The sequence below is a fragment of the Artibeus jamaicensis genome, unplaced genomic scaffold (genome assembly GCF_021234435.1).
Source record: "Artibeus jamaicensis isolate MK-2021 breed Jamaican fruit bat unplaced genomic scaffold, CSHL_Jam_final scaffold_1689, whole genome shotgun sequence".
Lineage (NCBI taxonomy): Eukaryota > Metazoa > Chordata > Mammalia > Chiroptera > Phyllostomidae > Artibeus > Artibeus jamaicensis.
In genome coordinates, this window is record NW_026522029.1 from 11533528 (window position 1) to 11549450 (window position 15923).

At 42.7% G+C, this 15923-nt stretch overlaps 1 protein-coding gene across 2 annotated transcripts in view; it reads left to right on the forward strand.

Moving 5' to 3' along the window:
- Positions 1-15234, forward strand: part of OLFM3 (olfactomedin 3) — a 150046-nt gene extending 134812 nt beyond the window's left edge. For both annotated transcript variants that reach the window (XM_037153089.2, XM_037153088.2), the window contains exons 5-6: positions 13278-13384; positions 14494-15234. In XM_037153089.2, the coding sequence (XP_037008984.1) occupies positions 13278-13384; positions 14494-15171 (785 nt within the window). In that variant the 3' untranslated portion in view covers positions 15172-15234. The remainder of the gene's footprint in view (positions 1-13277; positions 13385-14493) is intronic.
- The last annotated feature ends 689 nt before the right edge of the window (positions 15235-15923 follow it).

Genomic DNA, 15923 nt, shown 5'->3' on the forward strand with positions numbered 1-15923 from the left:
AGACTGCATCAAAGCAAGGACAGACGCCAGAAAGATTGTACCTAGTCAACACTGTGAGCCCGACCTAATGTGTCCGTGATGTTTTTGAGGGATTAACAAGGGAAACTCTTGGAATTTGCTCAATTTTAGACATGAACTTCACTTCTAACATTGCCAAAAGTAGGTCTACAGTGGTTTGCACAAAAAAATAATACCGTGATTAACCAATGATGGTAATAGAATGAACTGTGTGCTTTGCGCAGTCACGACTGGAAACCTACTTTGACCCCCACCCTGTGCTCGCTCTGAGTTCACGTGGCTGGACGTACTGTCTGCTGCAGCCGGAAATTCTAACTTTTCCCCGGTGCTTCCTCTAATCTGCATTCAACTCCCCACACTCCATTCTCCTCCAACAGTGACAGTGATATTTGGGGCAAAGAGGGTTAATCTAAGTAAACACAAATCCATCCTACTTCCTCCTACTAGACGAGAAAAAATGTTTCTGTGGTGCTCTTAGGCCTTAGGGTTGTGACCTACAATATATATCTTTTTATTAATTCTCCCCCATAGGCCAGTAAGTTTGAAAGAATGTGACTGTCGAAGAAACTGCATTCGTTAGTTAATATTTGTTTTTATTTTAACTCATCAAAAATATCCAGCAACCAATATAGATACTAAACCGCAGTAAAACTAGTATCTAACTTTCTTATTTGATGACATGGCCGCTATTTGAGTTAGCTAATCTGACCTTGCAAAATACTGAAAATAGTAGTCACACGCCATAAACTCGTGTGAGGTCATTAGCAGCCCGCAGATCCCTGCCCACTCAGCAGAGAGGCTGGCACCACAGGGCTTCTAATGCTTTTGTGCTTTCTGTCCCGGGGACTGACTGATTCCCACCATCACGCCGAGTCTGCATCAGTTAATCCAGACCGTTACCGAGAGAGAGTCTCCTGAGCAGAGAGACTGTTCATCAACTGAACCACTGACCTTAATGACAATGTAGACCACGTGCCCAGATAAAGACAAACAGCCCTCATAACAGGAAACACAAAGCCACATGATCCCTGAAAAAGATAAATAAATGAATCTTCCTATTTTCCCTTAAAAAAGATTGACTCCATTATGAAAGGAGGCATCTAATAAGATATATATAATGTGTATTATATATATATATATATATTTGCAAAAGAAAACACAAGCACATAATTTTAAGTGTCATACCAAGTTATAGTTTTATTAACACTTTACTCCTTGGAAATTGGTACAGATTAAACCAAATCATCTCTGTGAACCCTTTTAACTCCATGCCTAGTATTATCTCATTGGTTAGTGCCCAAATATCAAAATATCAGAACACACGAACTCAGAAAATCCATGCTAATCCACATCAGGACCATTTACAGGAAATGCAGGAAAATGAAAAAACGTATCAGAGGGTCAGGGTTCCAAAGGGTCTATGCCCAGGTGTCCTGCTGCTCAGTTCTTGAGTAGGACTTGGGACAATCATGGTGTTGGCAATGCAGTCACAGAAGCAAGACTCATTCATCAAAGGCGCCTCTTCCTTCTCCACAAAAACCGCCCAGCACAGTGGGAATGGATTGGGAGAGAAAGCAAAACTGCACCTGTGACGAATGCATTTCTCCTCACCTTATCAGTGGGTTGGCCTTTTGGGAAAATGTCACAGTGCACATCCTGTGAATTTTAAGGTCACTAAAAAGCAAACGAGACTTATCGTGTGCAAGGTCACAGTTCCTTCCACGCCAGATGAATCACAAGCAACTGAGACAATGAGAGCACCAGTGGGCTCATTACTGCTGGAGAATTCAAGTTTGGGTGAAAATAGAAGTTAAGAAAAAAATGCTTCAGCAGCAATGCACCCTAGTGACCTGAGTGAGGGACAGTAATGCTCTTTCCTAAATGCTTAGTCTTCTACTACGAGACACTGAATAAAACAAAGTCCCCTGTGCTTAATTAAATCCTACCACATTCCCTGACAAGCAAAAGGTAATCATATGCATGTGAGAATTTAACTGGAAACACAGTGAAAGGTCCCGCGCCCCCCTGGGGCCACCAATAAGCATTTAGTGTAGACTACAGTAGGCCTTCCAGTTCCCAGCCTGCATGCACCCTCTGCCTCACCGTAGCTCTGTCTGGCGACCAAGGTTTGGTGCTATCCAGTGAAACGCAAGGCACACCTTTGCATGCACACTGCAGCTTCGAGGCTTCACGTCCAATAGGAGTGACAGTAACATTCAAAACTCGAGGTCCCAAGTAATGAGACTTGGGTTCTTACCTGTACCACGTTCATGCCGCATTGGTTTTAAAGGGGAACGCGACGTCAATGTGGTCATCGTCATATCTGCACATTCAACACATATGTAAGGAGTCCCCACTGCGTGCAGGCACTCTGCCAGGTGTCCGGGCTGCAAAAGTGAGCAGCAGCCTGGGTCCCTGCAAGGTCACAGAGCTTGGCTTTGGTGGGGACAGCAAGCACGAGAAAGACAAGCAGCATTCACAGCGCTTCCATGTGCAGTCACTCCGATCACCGCGAGAACTCTGGGTTAGGTCTTATCCTTGGCCATCTTTTGAAAACAGACTGCTCAGTTGGAACTCCTTTGTGGAGGCACGTGTTGGAGGGAGCAACTTCAAACCCAAGTCCTCCTCCGTTCAAAGACCGAGATGGTTCCCCACACAGCTGTCTTTTGTTGGGTGCGTGCAATAACAGAGCAACTCCCCAGATGCCCCAGTTGACTTTGACTCAGGACGCAGAACCCAAGGGCTGTAGCAAGAAGCCTGAGAGTCTGTTTTGACTCTTCTCTGAACGGCGCTCACTTGCAGGCACCCCATTATCCCACCCCCAACCCCCAGCAATCTCCCAAACCTCCTTTCCAGGCACCCTCACCTCTGCCACCTGAATCCCAGCCTATTCTGCTGCCCCTCAGTCACAGCAGCCCCGCCCCCACTGCCCTCATCTGAAGTCCTTTCCTCTCCACCACATTGGACACTACAGTCATCTCTGCAAATGCAGATCTACTGAGACCACACCTGCGTTCAAGCAATTTTCCTTTGAAATGAAATCCAAATAAGTTTGCATGGCTTGTCCCAATTCTTTTCATTATTTTATTGTTGTTCAATTATAGTTGTCTGAATTTTCCCACCACTCCGCCTGACCCCAGCCAAACCCACCTCCCTCCCTTGCGTCCACCCTCCCCCTTGGTTTTGTCTATGTGTCCTTTATAGTAGTTCCTAAAAACCCTTCCCCCCTCCCCTCTGTTGTTAGATTGTTCTTCATTTCAATGTCTCTGGTTATATTTTGTTTACTTTTTTCTTTTGTTAATTATGTTCCAGTTAAAAGTGAGATCATATGGTATTTGTCCCTCACCACCTGGCTCATTTCACTTAGCATAATGTCTCCAGTTCCATCCACGCTGTCACAAAGGGTAGAAGCTCCTTCTTTCTTTCTGCTGCATAGTATTCCTTTGTGTAAATGTACCACAGTTTTTTTCATCCACTCATTTACTGATGGGCACTTAGGTTGCTTCCAGCACTTGGCTATTGTAAATAGCGCTGCTATGAACATTGGGATGCACAGGTTCTTTTGGATTGGTGTTTCAGGGTTGATGACACGGATTCTGCCTAATTCTGCAGGGCTTCTCCTTCAAGTTCCCACCATGCACTTGCTCTGAACTGGAGCAATTCTGTTCTTTCAGTTCCTCAACGGTGTGTCTACTTTCACCACCTCCCGGACACACAACTCCCTCTCCCCCTGCAGCCTGAGCCTTTTCTCCCCCGTTCCTCCCACCCACCCACCCAAATTCTAACAGGTCTTCTTGCCACACACCAGACGCCCATGTTCCCACAGGCCTTCCCCGGTGGCTCTTGAGTGTGGTCAGACATTGCTCACGTGGTTTCCGGAAAACTGAAAATGACAATGTGCTTCTTTTTTTAAATCTTTACCCCCTTATGGCCTAGTTGTCCTTGCTCTGAGAGATCAGGGCCCCTGCGTGTTTTTCCAGCTAAATCTTTGTAGATTGTCTTAAAACATCTTTTTGCAATAGGCAAAAAATAAATGTCTACACTGTCTTTGAAAGCCAACATTACTTTTAAATTGAAAAGCTTTATGTTGCCTTCAAGAAACAAATGGGTGTATGTCAAACATAAAACCTCTTTATCTTTTACAAAACCAAAAATGGGGTGGGGTGGGGATAAAGGCAACAAAAGCGAAGCCCTTTTCGCCTTTGATTCTGTGGCCGTCTGCTCTTTCTGCAAGACCAGGGCAGGGCGCTGTTCCAAAACGCCTGCTATGTGGCTCAACGTGTAGCACTTAGAGCAAGAAACATGGAAAATCTCAGTGAAAGTGGGAATTAAAACGCAAACAGTGTGCCTGGAGTGGAGAGAGGTGCAATATAGCTTGCAAATATAATAGGGGAAAATGACCAAAAAAAATCTCTGATAGTTACATTCACAAGACCTGCAAATGAGTCACTTAACACAGACAGGTCTGCTGTCCCTGAAATTTGCAGAATTTGACATTCGATGCAGAGTGCCCTGTGTCCACCAATTTGATGATGATTCACGCTTCTGGAACCCCGGAGCTCTGGTTATTTTAATACATTTGGAGATAGTGGTATATTTTACTATAAATTGATTTATAATTTATCTTTTTTAATATCCTATGTTTTCCTAGGTTACAACTAAATTGTAAGCCTTAGCAGGATATAAAAGCTGTGTTTTCGGAGGCAGGCATACATTGCCAGATTACTTGGGATTTCATAATATAGTTCTGCTCTGTTCGGTTTGGGTATTAAATAGGCTTTGCCTTGAAGATATATATTCATAATATAAGCTTGATCTCAAAAAAGGGTTGAGGCAGTTTTTTTAAAATAAAACAGGGGTGAAGTTGTGTTAACTGTGGAACACAGAGGTATTCTGACACCCATTATTCTTGGTCCCATGGACTGAACACCCCAGTGCAAACCCGTTCTAGGTCCGATCTAGTACAGCAACTACTACATTCAGTCTGATCTTTCCCTCAGCACTACAATGGGTCCGATTAGACATGCAAATAAAAGGCTAAGTAATAGGAACAGTTGCCCTGGCCAGATAGCTCAGCTGGTTAGAACATCATCTCGATATACCAAGGTAGTGGGTTCGATCCTCAGTCAGGGCACAAACAAGAGTCAACAAATAAATGCATAAGTGGAACATATTGATGTCTCTCTTTCTCTCTCTCTCTCTTTCTCCCTCACTTCTTCCCTCTAATCATTGAGTTTAAAAAATTTTAATAAATAAAAAAATAAAAAAAAAATTTTTAATAAATAATAGAAAGAGATTTTATCATCAAATGTATAGAAGAGGTAAACTTATTGTAAGTAACCTCAATAGATAAGACTTTAAAAATCAGATCACACCTACTTCTTGCTATATGAGTTCTTCAATGGCCCTAAGTAAAAAAGAAATAACATTCTATCATAAAACAATACTCACTATTCTATTTAACTTACTTATATGATCACGGCCTTAGGATTCAAATCCAGAAGCTATTAGTCTAGGACATTACAAAGCACAAATATATATTAAAGAAATAAACAAAAGAGAAGACAGACGTTATTAATGCTTCATTGCTCCAAACTGATCTTTCTGCTGAATTCCAAAGCACATCTTTTCCTGAGCTACAGATTGATGAATATGGATTGTAATTGATATTACAAAGTCTAAAAGGCATCCAAAAGTAAGATGGTCACACTCTTCCATGACCGATTCAGCATATTTTCTGAATATACAGAACCGTACAGACAAAACACATTATGAAATGCTAATGTTCTCATATGTCTCACTGCAGACAAGACCATAGCAAGAGAAAATCAATGAAGCAAAACTCTGAACTTCTTTCTGTGCCTTCCACTTCTGCAGGAACATTCGTCTCCCAGGCATTTGGGGAAATTGTCCTTTCTGCCTGGTGTCCCGTGTCCTCATGGAAAGTGAGAGTGAAGTGAGAAAGATCATCATTTATTTGAACAAGAGCTCATTTCGGGGAGCCAAGAAATAGAAATGATGCTTACTGTTTATTTCACTTTATGTTTACAATTCCTGCCCTCCATCGGAATCTAAGAATTCCTGTGTTTACTTAGTATAAAAATCCACAAAATTTTAACAACAAAAAGAGCCAGTGTTTATGAATTCTGGCAACTTTCATTTTTTATCAATTTCATTTAACAAGATGAATTTTAGCTTAGAAGTCCACTATGTGTTTGTAAGAGAAATGTCTAGCGGGATGAAATCAATGAGAGCCCTTTCTGTATTTTGCTTCCTGAGAATAAGAATAGATGATGATGATAAGAGTGACCATATCATTCTGGGGTGTGTGTGTGTGTGTTACTACAACCACAAATACTACCTTCTCCCCAACAGCATCTAAAAGTTTGTTGATTCCTTATTCATTGGACATTCTCTCAGTTAGATTAACCAAATGTCAAGCTCAGACTGACCATCTTACAGGTGAAGAAACCATCCCAGAAAATAGCAGCGCTATCCAATATTATATGAGGACGTAATGTGGTGGTTCAGATTCAAAATCAGCTCTCCTAACATCCGCCTGAGCACTCTAACCTGGACGGAACGTACCACACACAGAGTATTTCCTGGGGAATTTCCTGAAAAGTTGTGGAGGAAGAGGCAGACAAAACAGACCACCTAAAAGAATAGATAGAGCCATGATTCCTCATGGTTACTACATAGATTAAATTAGCATCTACCCAAGGGTTCATTTATCTACTTATTCTTTCTTTTATATCATTGGTTTCTCCCTCTCTATGAGATTATTCCTAAACAGTCTTTCCTTAAACAGTGAGATCAGCACAATAGAGATCCCCCATAACCCCGTATTTCTCTACCCACTGCTCCTGCTTCTCCGCTGAAAGAGTCCCTCCTGCAGCTCCTGCTGTGGCTTACACACAGGGGTGTCCAACCCATGGCCTGTGGGCCCCCTGTGGCCCAGGATGGCTATAAGTGCAGCCCAACACAAAATCGTAAATGTACTTAAAACCTCTTTTTGCTCATCAGTTTTCACTAGTGTTTGTGTATTTCCCGTGTGGCCCAAAACAACTCTCCTCCTCCCAGTGTGGCCCAAAGGCTCCAAAAGGTCGAACACCCCTGCTACATCACCTGTATGTTGTATCGCGTGTTCACCTCTGCAAGTCGAGTCTCCTCCTCCCACCATTTACCCTCCTGTAACCCTCTGTCATCCACCCTCACCTCCTTTCCCTCTGGTCATCCCCATACTCTTGTCTAACCCTTTGAGACACATATCACGACTACTGGTACCCATGAGACACTGAGAGGTAAATACTGTCCGAGCCCCCAGGGAATGAGTGACGGGATCAGGATCCAAATCTGGACACTGAGACTTCTCCACCTGTAACCAATCCACTGCCTGGATGTCCGCCCTTTCCTTTCCAGCGGGTGGGTCCTCGGCTGATCTCGGACTGAATACCCCGTTATCTGAGAGGTCTCCCTACTGACCTGGCCTGAAGCAGCCCCATAGTCGCTCTTCATCAAACTGTCTTGTTTAAATACCAGTTTATTTGCTTCTTTATTTATTCCTTGCTCTTTCATCAAAATGTAAGCTTCACTGGAAAAGAGGTCTCATGTCTTGCTCACCATTGTAATTCTAATACCTCCAGCAGTGGGTGGTGAGCATGAAATCTTAGCTTGATGAGTGGATGAATGAATGAATGAATGAATGAATGAACAAACAGGTGAACCACCCCATCTGAAGACAACTTACAAAAGCCTTCCCTTCAGCACCCAAATTTTTCTGAGGCAGCACTGACTGCAATCAGAATGAAATACTCCCACCGAACAAGATGGCTGGTAAGAGAGTTGATTAGGTAATAGGCCACCCCATCACGATCGCCCAATGTAGAGGGACTTTATGTGCAGCACCTTACCCATGACTCAGCCAAGAGAAAAGGACCTTTCTGTACATAATTACCGCAGACCTATTTGGGGCTATAAGCAAGTTTATTGCCACGTAGTTCAAAATTCTCTCTATACTATTTCAGATTAAGAGACTGGGGAACTCCTTTAAGATATGGATCTTATTTTTAAATTGTCGATGTTTTGGATTATTAACTTTTCACTTTAACTAAGCTTCTTAGATTAATACTACAAAAATTGGTTACTCAGAGGATGGGACGTTGGGGATGAAAAAGTTCACTTTTGTTGTGGACTGAGGTTCAAGTCAGGCTGGTGACAGGAAGACAGAGGCCGACACTGGACGTTGTGAGTTACTGGGCAGGTGGGAGGGAGCTGGTGGGTGACACACCTGGGGGGAAATGAAAGAGGAACACACACAGGAGAATTAAAGAACACAAAGCACAGGTTCCTAAATGACCACAGGACCTTCCTGGCTACAGACTAGATAAGAAACCTCTTTATCTGGAATGAGCGTTCTCATAGTTCCACATGCATATTTGGAAATGGTTACATCTAACTTAAAAGCCCCTTCGCCAAATTCTCACAGATTTCAATTTTTCGAAATTATATTGATTTACTAGGTTACAGAGCTAAGTATCCTTTGCATGGAGAAGTGCCATTAAGATCCACAGCAAGGACCTGATAAAAATATATAAGTGCATTGAACTGGTCCTTTGCAGGCCTTCTCATTTATTTCTTATAAAAAGCTAAACATGAAAGATAAGCCGCATTTGCTAGTTTCCTTCTGTATTTGACAGTTTATGGGTCTGTTTGGTCGATGAGGAGGGGTAAATGTGGCTTGGAACAAAATAAATTCCAAGTTCCTTACAAAGGCCGTCTTAATGGAAGAAAGGCTATGATGTATCAGAGTGCTCAGAGCTGCATTTCCATAACCTTTGTTTATTGTAATATCAACACATTCTCGGTGCCCTCAACGCTACATCCTTTCCTTCCCATCATAATTTGGTCTGAAATAATCGCCTCATGTCACTTTCCTTGCCAGCTGAGTCAAAAAGAAAAAGCAGAAAGAAATGGGAGGATGGCCACAAGCGAAGCCATTTTGAGAAGCTACATTATATAAACCTGTGTTGTCTCCTTATATCCACATCCGTCAACACCCAGATTTAGTGCCGGCACATAGTAACTTCTCAGTCAATGACTGATCGATGACTAAATTGTCTTTTATATTTCAATAGTAATGATTGGTTTTACCCTCTAACATTTTTCAGAGAAAATGCCCATTGCTACAAGAAGAAAGCAACGTCATTTTTGGTTTAGGTATCAGAAGCCTTTAACCCCTGGTATAATTTCTGTCTCAATTCCTGGTCAGAACAGCCTAAGGCTCAGCACTGCCCGCCTGTCCTATGAGCACAACGTTGGGTTAGATCCAAACACCACAGAGGGGCAGATGCCCACGCCCCTTGCAAGCTGTCGCTGTTTGCAAATGTCGATTGCATGAGATCCATGGCAAAGATAATTCCCGGGCAGATTTGAACTAATCCATCCAACTCCATTCCTATTAACGTTATGTCTACAGAAACTGAATCCAGGAGGTCTTTAAACCCAGAGAATGACATCAGCCATGTCACACATGGGAGGGAAATATGGGCGTCATGTCTTCTTGCTTTGTCCAAACTGTGTTTCATGCAGTAGGGCAGGGGCTCCCGATGGCGGAGGGGCTGGTGTTGCTGAAAGGCAGGTTCAAACGCTCCCTCTGAGGGTTAGTGGTACAGTTTCACTGTCTAAAATGTTCAGTCCAACTCCAAAAAACAAAGTATTCACTCTCAGGATCAAAAATGACTTGTGGTCACCACAATTTCTTCCTGACTGTGTATCCTCTTGGCCTTTAACTCTGGATATACAGTTTTATGGGGGCAAACATTTTGTTATGTTTATGTCTCATATCTGGGATATTATGCTGATCTATTTCCAGAACAAATTCAAACAGATTCCACATATCCGTTCTTTGTTCAAATGATCGTGGGAGCTTATTCATCTCTAAAGGATAGTTTTCAGGAAATTTTAGACTAATTTGTTCTCCTATGGAAAGTGGATCTTCTACAGGAGCCTATTTTCCAAGGTCATAACCACTTACTATGTTGAAATAAAATGCACATTTTTGCCTGAACATGCATAATATCTGTTAGTACCGTTCCTGCACACAGGTTCACCCATGCAATCACCAATGCAGTATTAGCTTTTCTTAACACATAGATGAAGTAACAGATGAATGTTACAATTCATTGTAAGGAATCTGGTTTTTTAAAGGTTGAAGGAATTAGAGAGAGAGAGATTGCCATGTAACTAGAAGGTAGAGCTGGGAGTTCAAAGGACACTATTTCAATCCCATCCTTGCAGGACTGACACCAAATTAAAATGCAGAATATTCACAGCTCCCATTCCTGGACACTGTCTCCATCTTCAGTGCTCACCTGGCACATAAAAACCTGAAAATGATTTCCAACAGGCGATATGTGAAGGGATTTTTTTTTTGCTTTTTACATTCAATGGTGGACATTACGTGTAGCGGCTATTTGAACTTTTAAAATTGTAAGTACTGCGTGCACAGGACCAGAAATTACATGCTGGGACTCAGAGGGCTCAGGCTGCAGAGCAACCCAGTCTGGGTCCATCTCTGCTCCCCAGAGGCAGCTCCATTTAAGTTTATTTTTAAGGCTCGATGTAGTTATATCTTATCTCTAAAATATGCTTATCCTGCCCTCCTTTTTGAATCGGTGTTATCTACTGTTGACTGAGTTTCTGCTCCACAAAATGAAGATTTAGGTCGCTGCACCAAAGCCGGTTTCTTTCTTGTCTCCTCCTAAGATGCTGGTGCTGAGTCACCATTCGATCCTTAACCCTGTAACTTGGAGCCTCATCTGGAAATCATTATTCTGCATCAACTGCAGGAAAACTATCTTAACAGCATGTTTTTAAATGTGAGCTAGTTACACCCCATCTTTCCCTCGTTTCTTGTCCCAGTTTTTAATTATCTCCCAGTGCGAGCTTTGCCTACCTGTCATCATGGTTGGAGACATCTTGCATTTTCTACAATCACACAGCAGACGAAACATCTGTTTTCTGTCATTAGTCACCGGCTGACTCTACAAGTGAAGCATTTATGTTGTGACAGTGCTCACCTTGTCCTTTAGGAGCTGAGTGGTGGACTCGGATGTTTTCCAAGGTATCAGCATCTGTGACCCTCCAAGGAGGATATGACTAGGGTCAAGTTCCAATTAGTCCTCCTTGCTGGTACTTCCATATGTGCCTTCACCAGACCCAGTCTTCCCTGGGGGGTCTCATACAGGATTTCCAGGGTCAAGTCCTCTCATTGCTGAGACCTCCCTCCTGGAAGTGTCTGTTTTCCTTCTGGATTAATTGCTCTCAAGACCTGCTCAGCCGTCATTCAGACACAAGTCACTGGTCCCTGGTCTCTTGTCTCGCCCTGTCTTAGTTTACTCGCTTATTTTGCTACAATATGTTCCCAAGTAACTTCTTCAGAAAGGGTGAAACTTTGGGAAGTTTGTCTGTCAGAGAATGATGTATTCCATCTCCCTCTGATCTTCCCCCTGATCTGTAAAGGTGCCGATTACCATCTTCCAGTTCACAATCAATGGTGGGGAGCCCAACACCAGTCTGATTCCAATCCATCTGCCTGTGGCCACTCACACGCTTTCCCTGAAAAGTTCCAATGTCTCCTCTTTATTACGAGTCTTCCAAATCGCATAATGACTTTTTAATACTCAGAATATTTAGGTTTTAAAACCAGGAACATTCCTTAGCCTCTTAAATCAGAGTTACTTTGCATCTCTTACCTGCTACCTCTGCTATTTTTATTTTGTTGAATCTATTATTCATGCCTAAGGAAAATGAAAACACACATTTTGCTTTGTGGGGATTTTCAGGGGGTGAGTATATTCCTATTTATTTCAATATACTTGAGATTTCATGTACTTGTCACCTGTGATATCAGAAATATTAAGTTGGTTATATTATGTTCACTCATACTATTCAGAGAATACACTCAACTTTGCAGATATCACTGAAGTCATAGTACAAAATATATTACTATTCTTCATCGGCTTCCTGACTGCACAATTTAGTATTCTGCCAGTTGTGAATTAATCACACAAGGAAGCTCCAAGCTGAGGTTAGTTGTGTTCTTGATTTGCTTTAGCGATCTGTTCTTTCTCTTCCAAACACACAGCCACCAATAGATACAAACTAGAAATGTATCGATTCTAAGGACAGGCAGAGGAGAATGGAAGAAACATGGAAGCAAAAGAACAAAAAATTTTAAGTAAAAAAGAAAAACAAGTAGAAAGGGGAAGTGGGTGTAAATGGACAGGAAAGAACACTCCTCGGTCTAGACCACAGCTGGGCCCTCACAGGCCTCACGCTGCCTCTCAAAATGGTACGGTCCATCACTTCTAAATTTCCCCCATTTAAAAATCTTGCAAAAATGCCTGGGTTTCTCTTTGGTTTAGGCTTTGACATTTTTGCAGTCCAGGACTTTCCCGACATCTTATTTGATAAAAACATTACAATTCGGAATGAAGCTGTTAGTTTTCATGGTATCTGTTGCATCAAAGGATTCTCTGCATCTTTCACAGCTCATGACTCCAGGGTGTGGGGCTAGAGCTATGGGAGCTGTTTGTCCTTGGCTCTCAGGCTCCAGTATCTGTATGAGGCCCCAGTATCTGCATGAGGCATTTACACTTGGAGACTGACTCAGGCCGACTGCGGTGGAACTTCTGTTGCTATTATCCTGTAACGACACCTTCACGGGGCTGCAGATTCTTCAGTACAGGCTGAAAAGCCGTTTGCAGAGCTGTTTCTGACTCATGGAAGTTGTGCAAAGTCTTGAAGCCCAGGGATGGGGAGGGAAGGAGCTTCTGGGGAGACAGACGGGTCAACAATTTGTGTAACTTTTCTGATTCCGAGAAGATACAGTTGTGCTGTGCTGACTGTGGCTCTCCTCACTTGTTTCTTTCCAGGTTGTGCAGATCACTACCTCTTTTTAATCCCTAGCAGGGGAGGGGAGGGGAACGGGGGCAAGCAGGGGAAATAGGGTACATCTGTAATAGTGTCAACAATACAAATAAATAAAAACAAACTTCATGTTTTAGATTCAGAGCACTGAAAAAGCAACTCTTCATGGTTCGCATTATATTTAACTGTCTGACTCCCAGCACAAATGATCATCCCTTCAGGATACATGACGTTAACCCCGTGATTTAGGAGTTATTTTTTTCACTCTTGTACATTGGAATTGTTGCTCATGGCCACCTGACATGTGTACGTTTCTCTAATTTCAGCCTGCGGCAAACTGATGAAAATCACGGGCCCGATCACCATCAAGACCTCTGGAACCCGCTTCGGCGCCTGGATGACCGATCCTCTGGCATCCGAGAAGAACAACAGGGTGTGTAGCCTCCACAAACACCTTTGCTGGCAACGATGTTTTATTTGCACCTTTTGTCTACTGAGTGGCTCATTTTCCTTAGGGATATGGTTTCACACTGAAAACTGTTAGATCACTGCAAATATTTGCAATATGATAATATTAACACAGCTACAGATAGATGGCAAACTTATTTTATTCAAATGTTCCATCCTATAACTCACCAAGATAGTGAGTCTACTTTTTGTCTTACTCTTCACACTTTAAAGAGCTAATTACGAGAACACAAAATTCTCTATATATTTCTATTAAAACCTGCTCTGTCATGTTAAAAAAAAAAACCAAATAAGTGAAAAACTGAAGAGCTAACCCATTCACAAAACAAGGTTAAATAAATATCCTGCAGTCTAGAGGTAATTTTAAAGGAACAGCACTGAAACTTGGGGGGTGGGGTATTTTCATACATTGGCAATACCTGTATTACATAAATCAATATGCTGGAACCTTACTGTAGCCCTGTTTACGTTCTGCTGCCAGAGCTCAGCATACATTACGATTCCCAAAAGGGTTGCATCCAAATGAGATTAGTGTAGCCAAGGCAGTACAATGGCCACATGAAAAGGCGGTTGTCCTTGTAAGCTGGTCCTAGGAACAAGTGTTGGTTTCTAGAAGGTTCTGCAGTGTCCATAAAGGAGAAATAAACAGTACGAAGTTAGACTACATTTTCCAGAGCACGTCACAGAAGAGACATTTGCTCTCCTTCTTCCAGAGAAGGTGGTATTTTCGCAGTGACCGATCGCACTGATCCATCAGGTAACTACAGAAAGCGGCGTGATTCGCGCTGATACAGGATTGGTTCACTCAGTCCTAGGCGTTGAATGGTCAGCAGAAGGGACAACAAACAAATCAGCTTCAGGGAAGTATACTCCGTGGTTTTTTCCACGTGGGCCATGCCACCATGGTTTTTGCAAAAGCCTGCAGCACCATCAGCGCTAAGAGGATGTGGTTTCTTGAGCCTGAGAATAGTGATACACATAAGTGTTGACTCTTAACTGTCTCTACTTTGGGATTCTCAGAAGAGTACAGAATTTATGGACTCCATTTATTTATTTTTTCTCCCTTCTTCCCAGGTCTGGTACATGGACAGTTACACTAACAACAAAATTGTCCGCGAGTACAAATCAATGGCGGACTTTGTCAGCGGAGCCGAGTCCAGGACATACAACCTCCCTTTCAAATGGGCAGGAACCAACCACGTGGTGTACAACGGCTCCCTCTATTTCAACAAGTATCAGAGTAACATCATCATCAAATACAGCTTTGACCTGGGCCGGGTGCTCGCCCAGCGCAGCCTGGAGTATGCTGGCTTTCAAAACGTCTACCCCTACACCTGGGGGGGCTTCTCCGACATCGACCTCATGGCCGACGAGATCGGGCTGTGGGCCGTGTACGCGACGAACCAGAATGCCGGCAACATTGTCATCAGTCAGCTGAACCAAGACACCTTGGAGGTGACGAAGAGCTGGAACACCGGCTATCCCAAGAGGAGTGCGGGGGAGTCCTTCATGATCTGTGGGACGCTGTACGTCACCAACTCACACTTAACCGGAGCAAAGGTGTATTACTCCTACTCGACCAAAACCTCCACCTATGAGTACACAGATATCCCCTTCCACAACCAATTCTTTCACATCTCCATGCTCGACTACAATGCCAGGGATAGAGCTCTTTATGCCTGGAACAATGGTCACCAGGTCCTGTTCAATGTCACCCTCTTCCACATCATTAAGACTGAGGATGACACATAAGCCCATGTAACAGGGGTTCGTTGATCTCAATGGTGTCATTTGTGATAAACTCTGTAGGACCTCTTGTTTTTTCGTTATTCCAACTTTCCACCACTTCTCCAAAGCATTTTTATGATCGCATTGGTGTTTCAAACAGCAGCTGAGTCTGCATAAGTTCACCTGTTGGAGACACACCTTAATTCCTACATTTACAAGGCCCATCACGTCCTCGTCATGAAAAGCACTAAAAAGGCTTACGTGGCTACAGTCATAGTTTTGCAAAAGATTAATGGTCTGCCTTATATTAGAGTCAGAGATTAATGGTAGCTTAAATGCATGAACGTCTCTCTTTTTTTCACCTGTCTTTTTTTTTTTTTTTTTTTTTTTTTACTGTCTCTAGCTCCACATAAGAAAACATTCTGGTAGGAATCAGAAAAAAAGGAAAAAAAAAGAAACACTTTCTCCCCTTTTCATTTCTTTAAAAAGCTAGGGTTTTATTTCCATGGGAAAATAATATGAATCATTTTGCGGTTCCTCAACTTTCCAATGCGGTGCTCTTCAGTCATTTTTAAATCTCTTGCTCACATTTTATCGGCAATACGTCTTTCTACCATTGCGACCACCATTGTGCAATTGTGGCTCTTCACTTCTGTGAAAGTAGTATTTTTAATAAAGTACACTGAAGTTTAATCTCAGTCACTGCTATGGATCAACTTTCAAGTGGGGTCAAGAAGGAAGTATCTTCTCGGCTTACCCCGTTACGTAGTACTTAT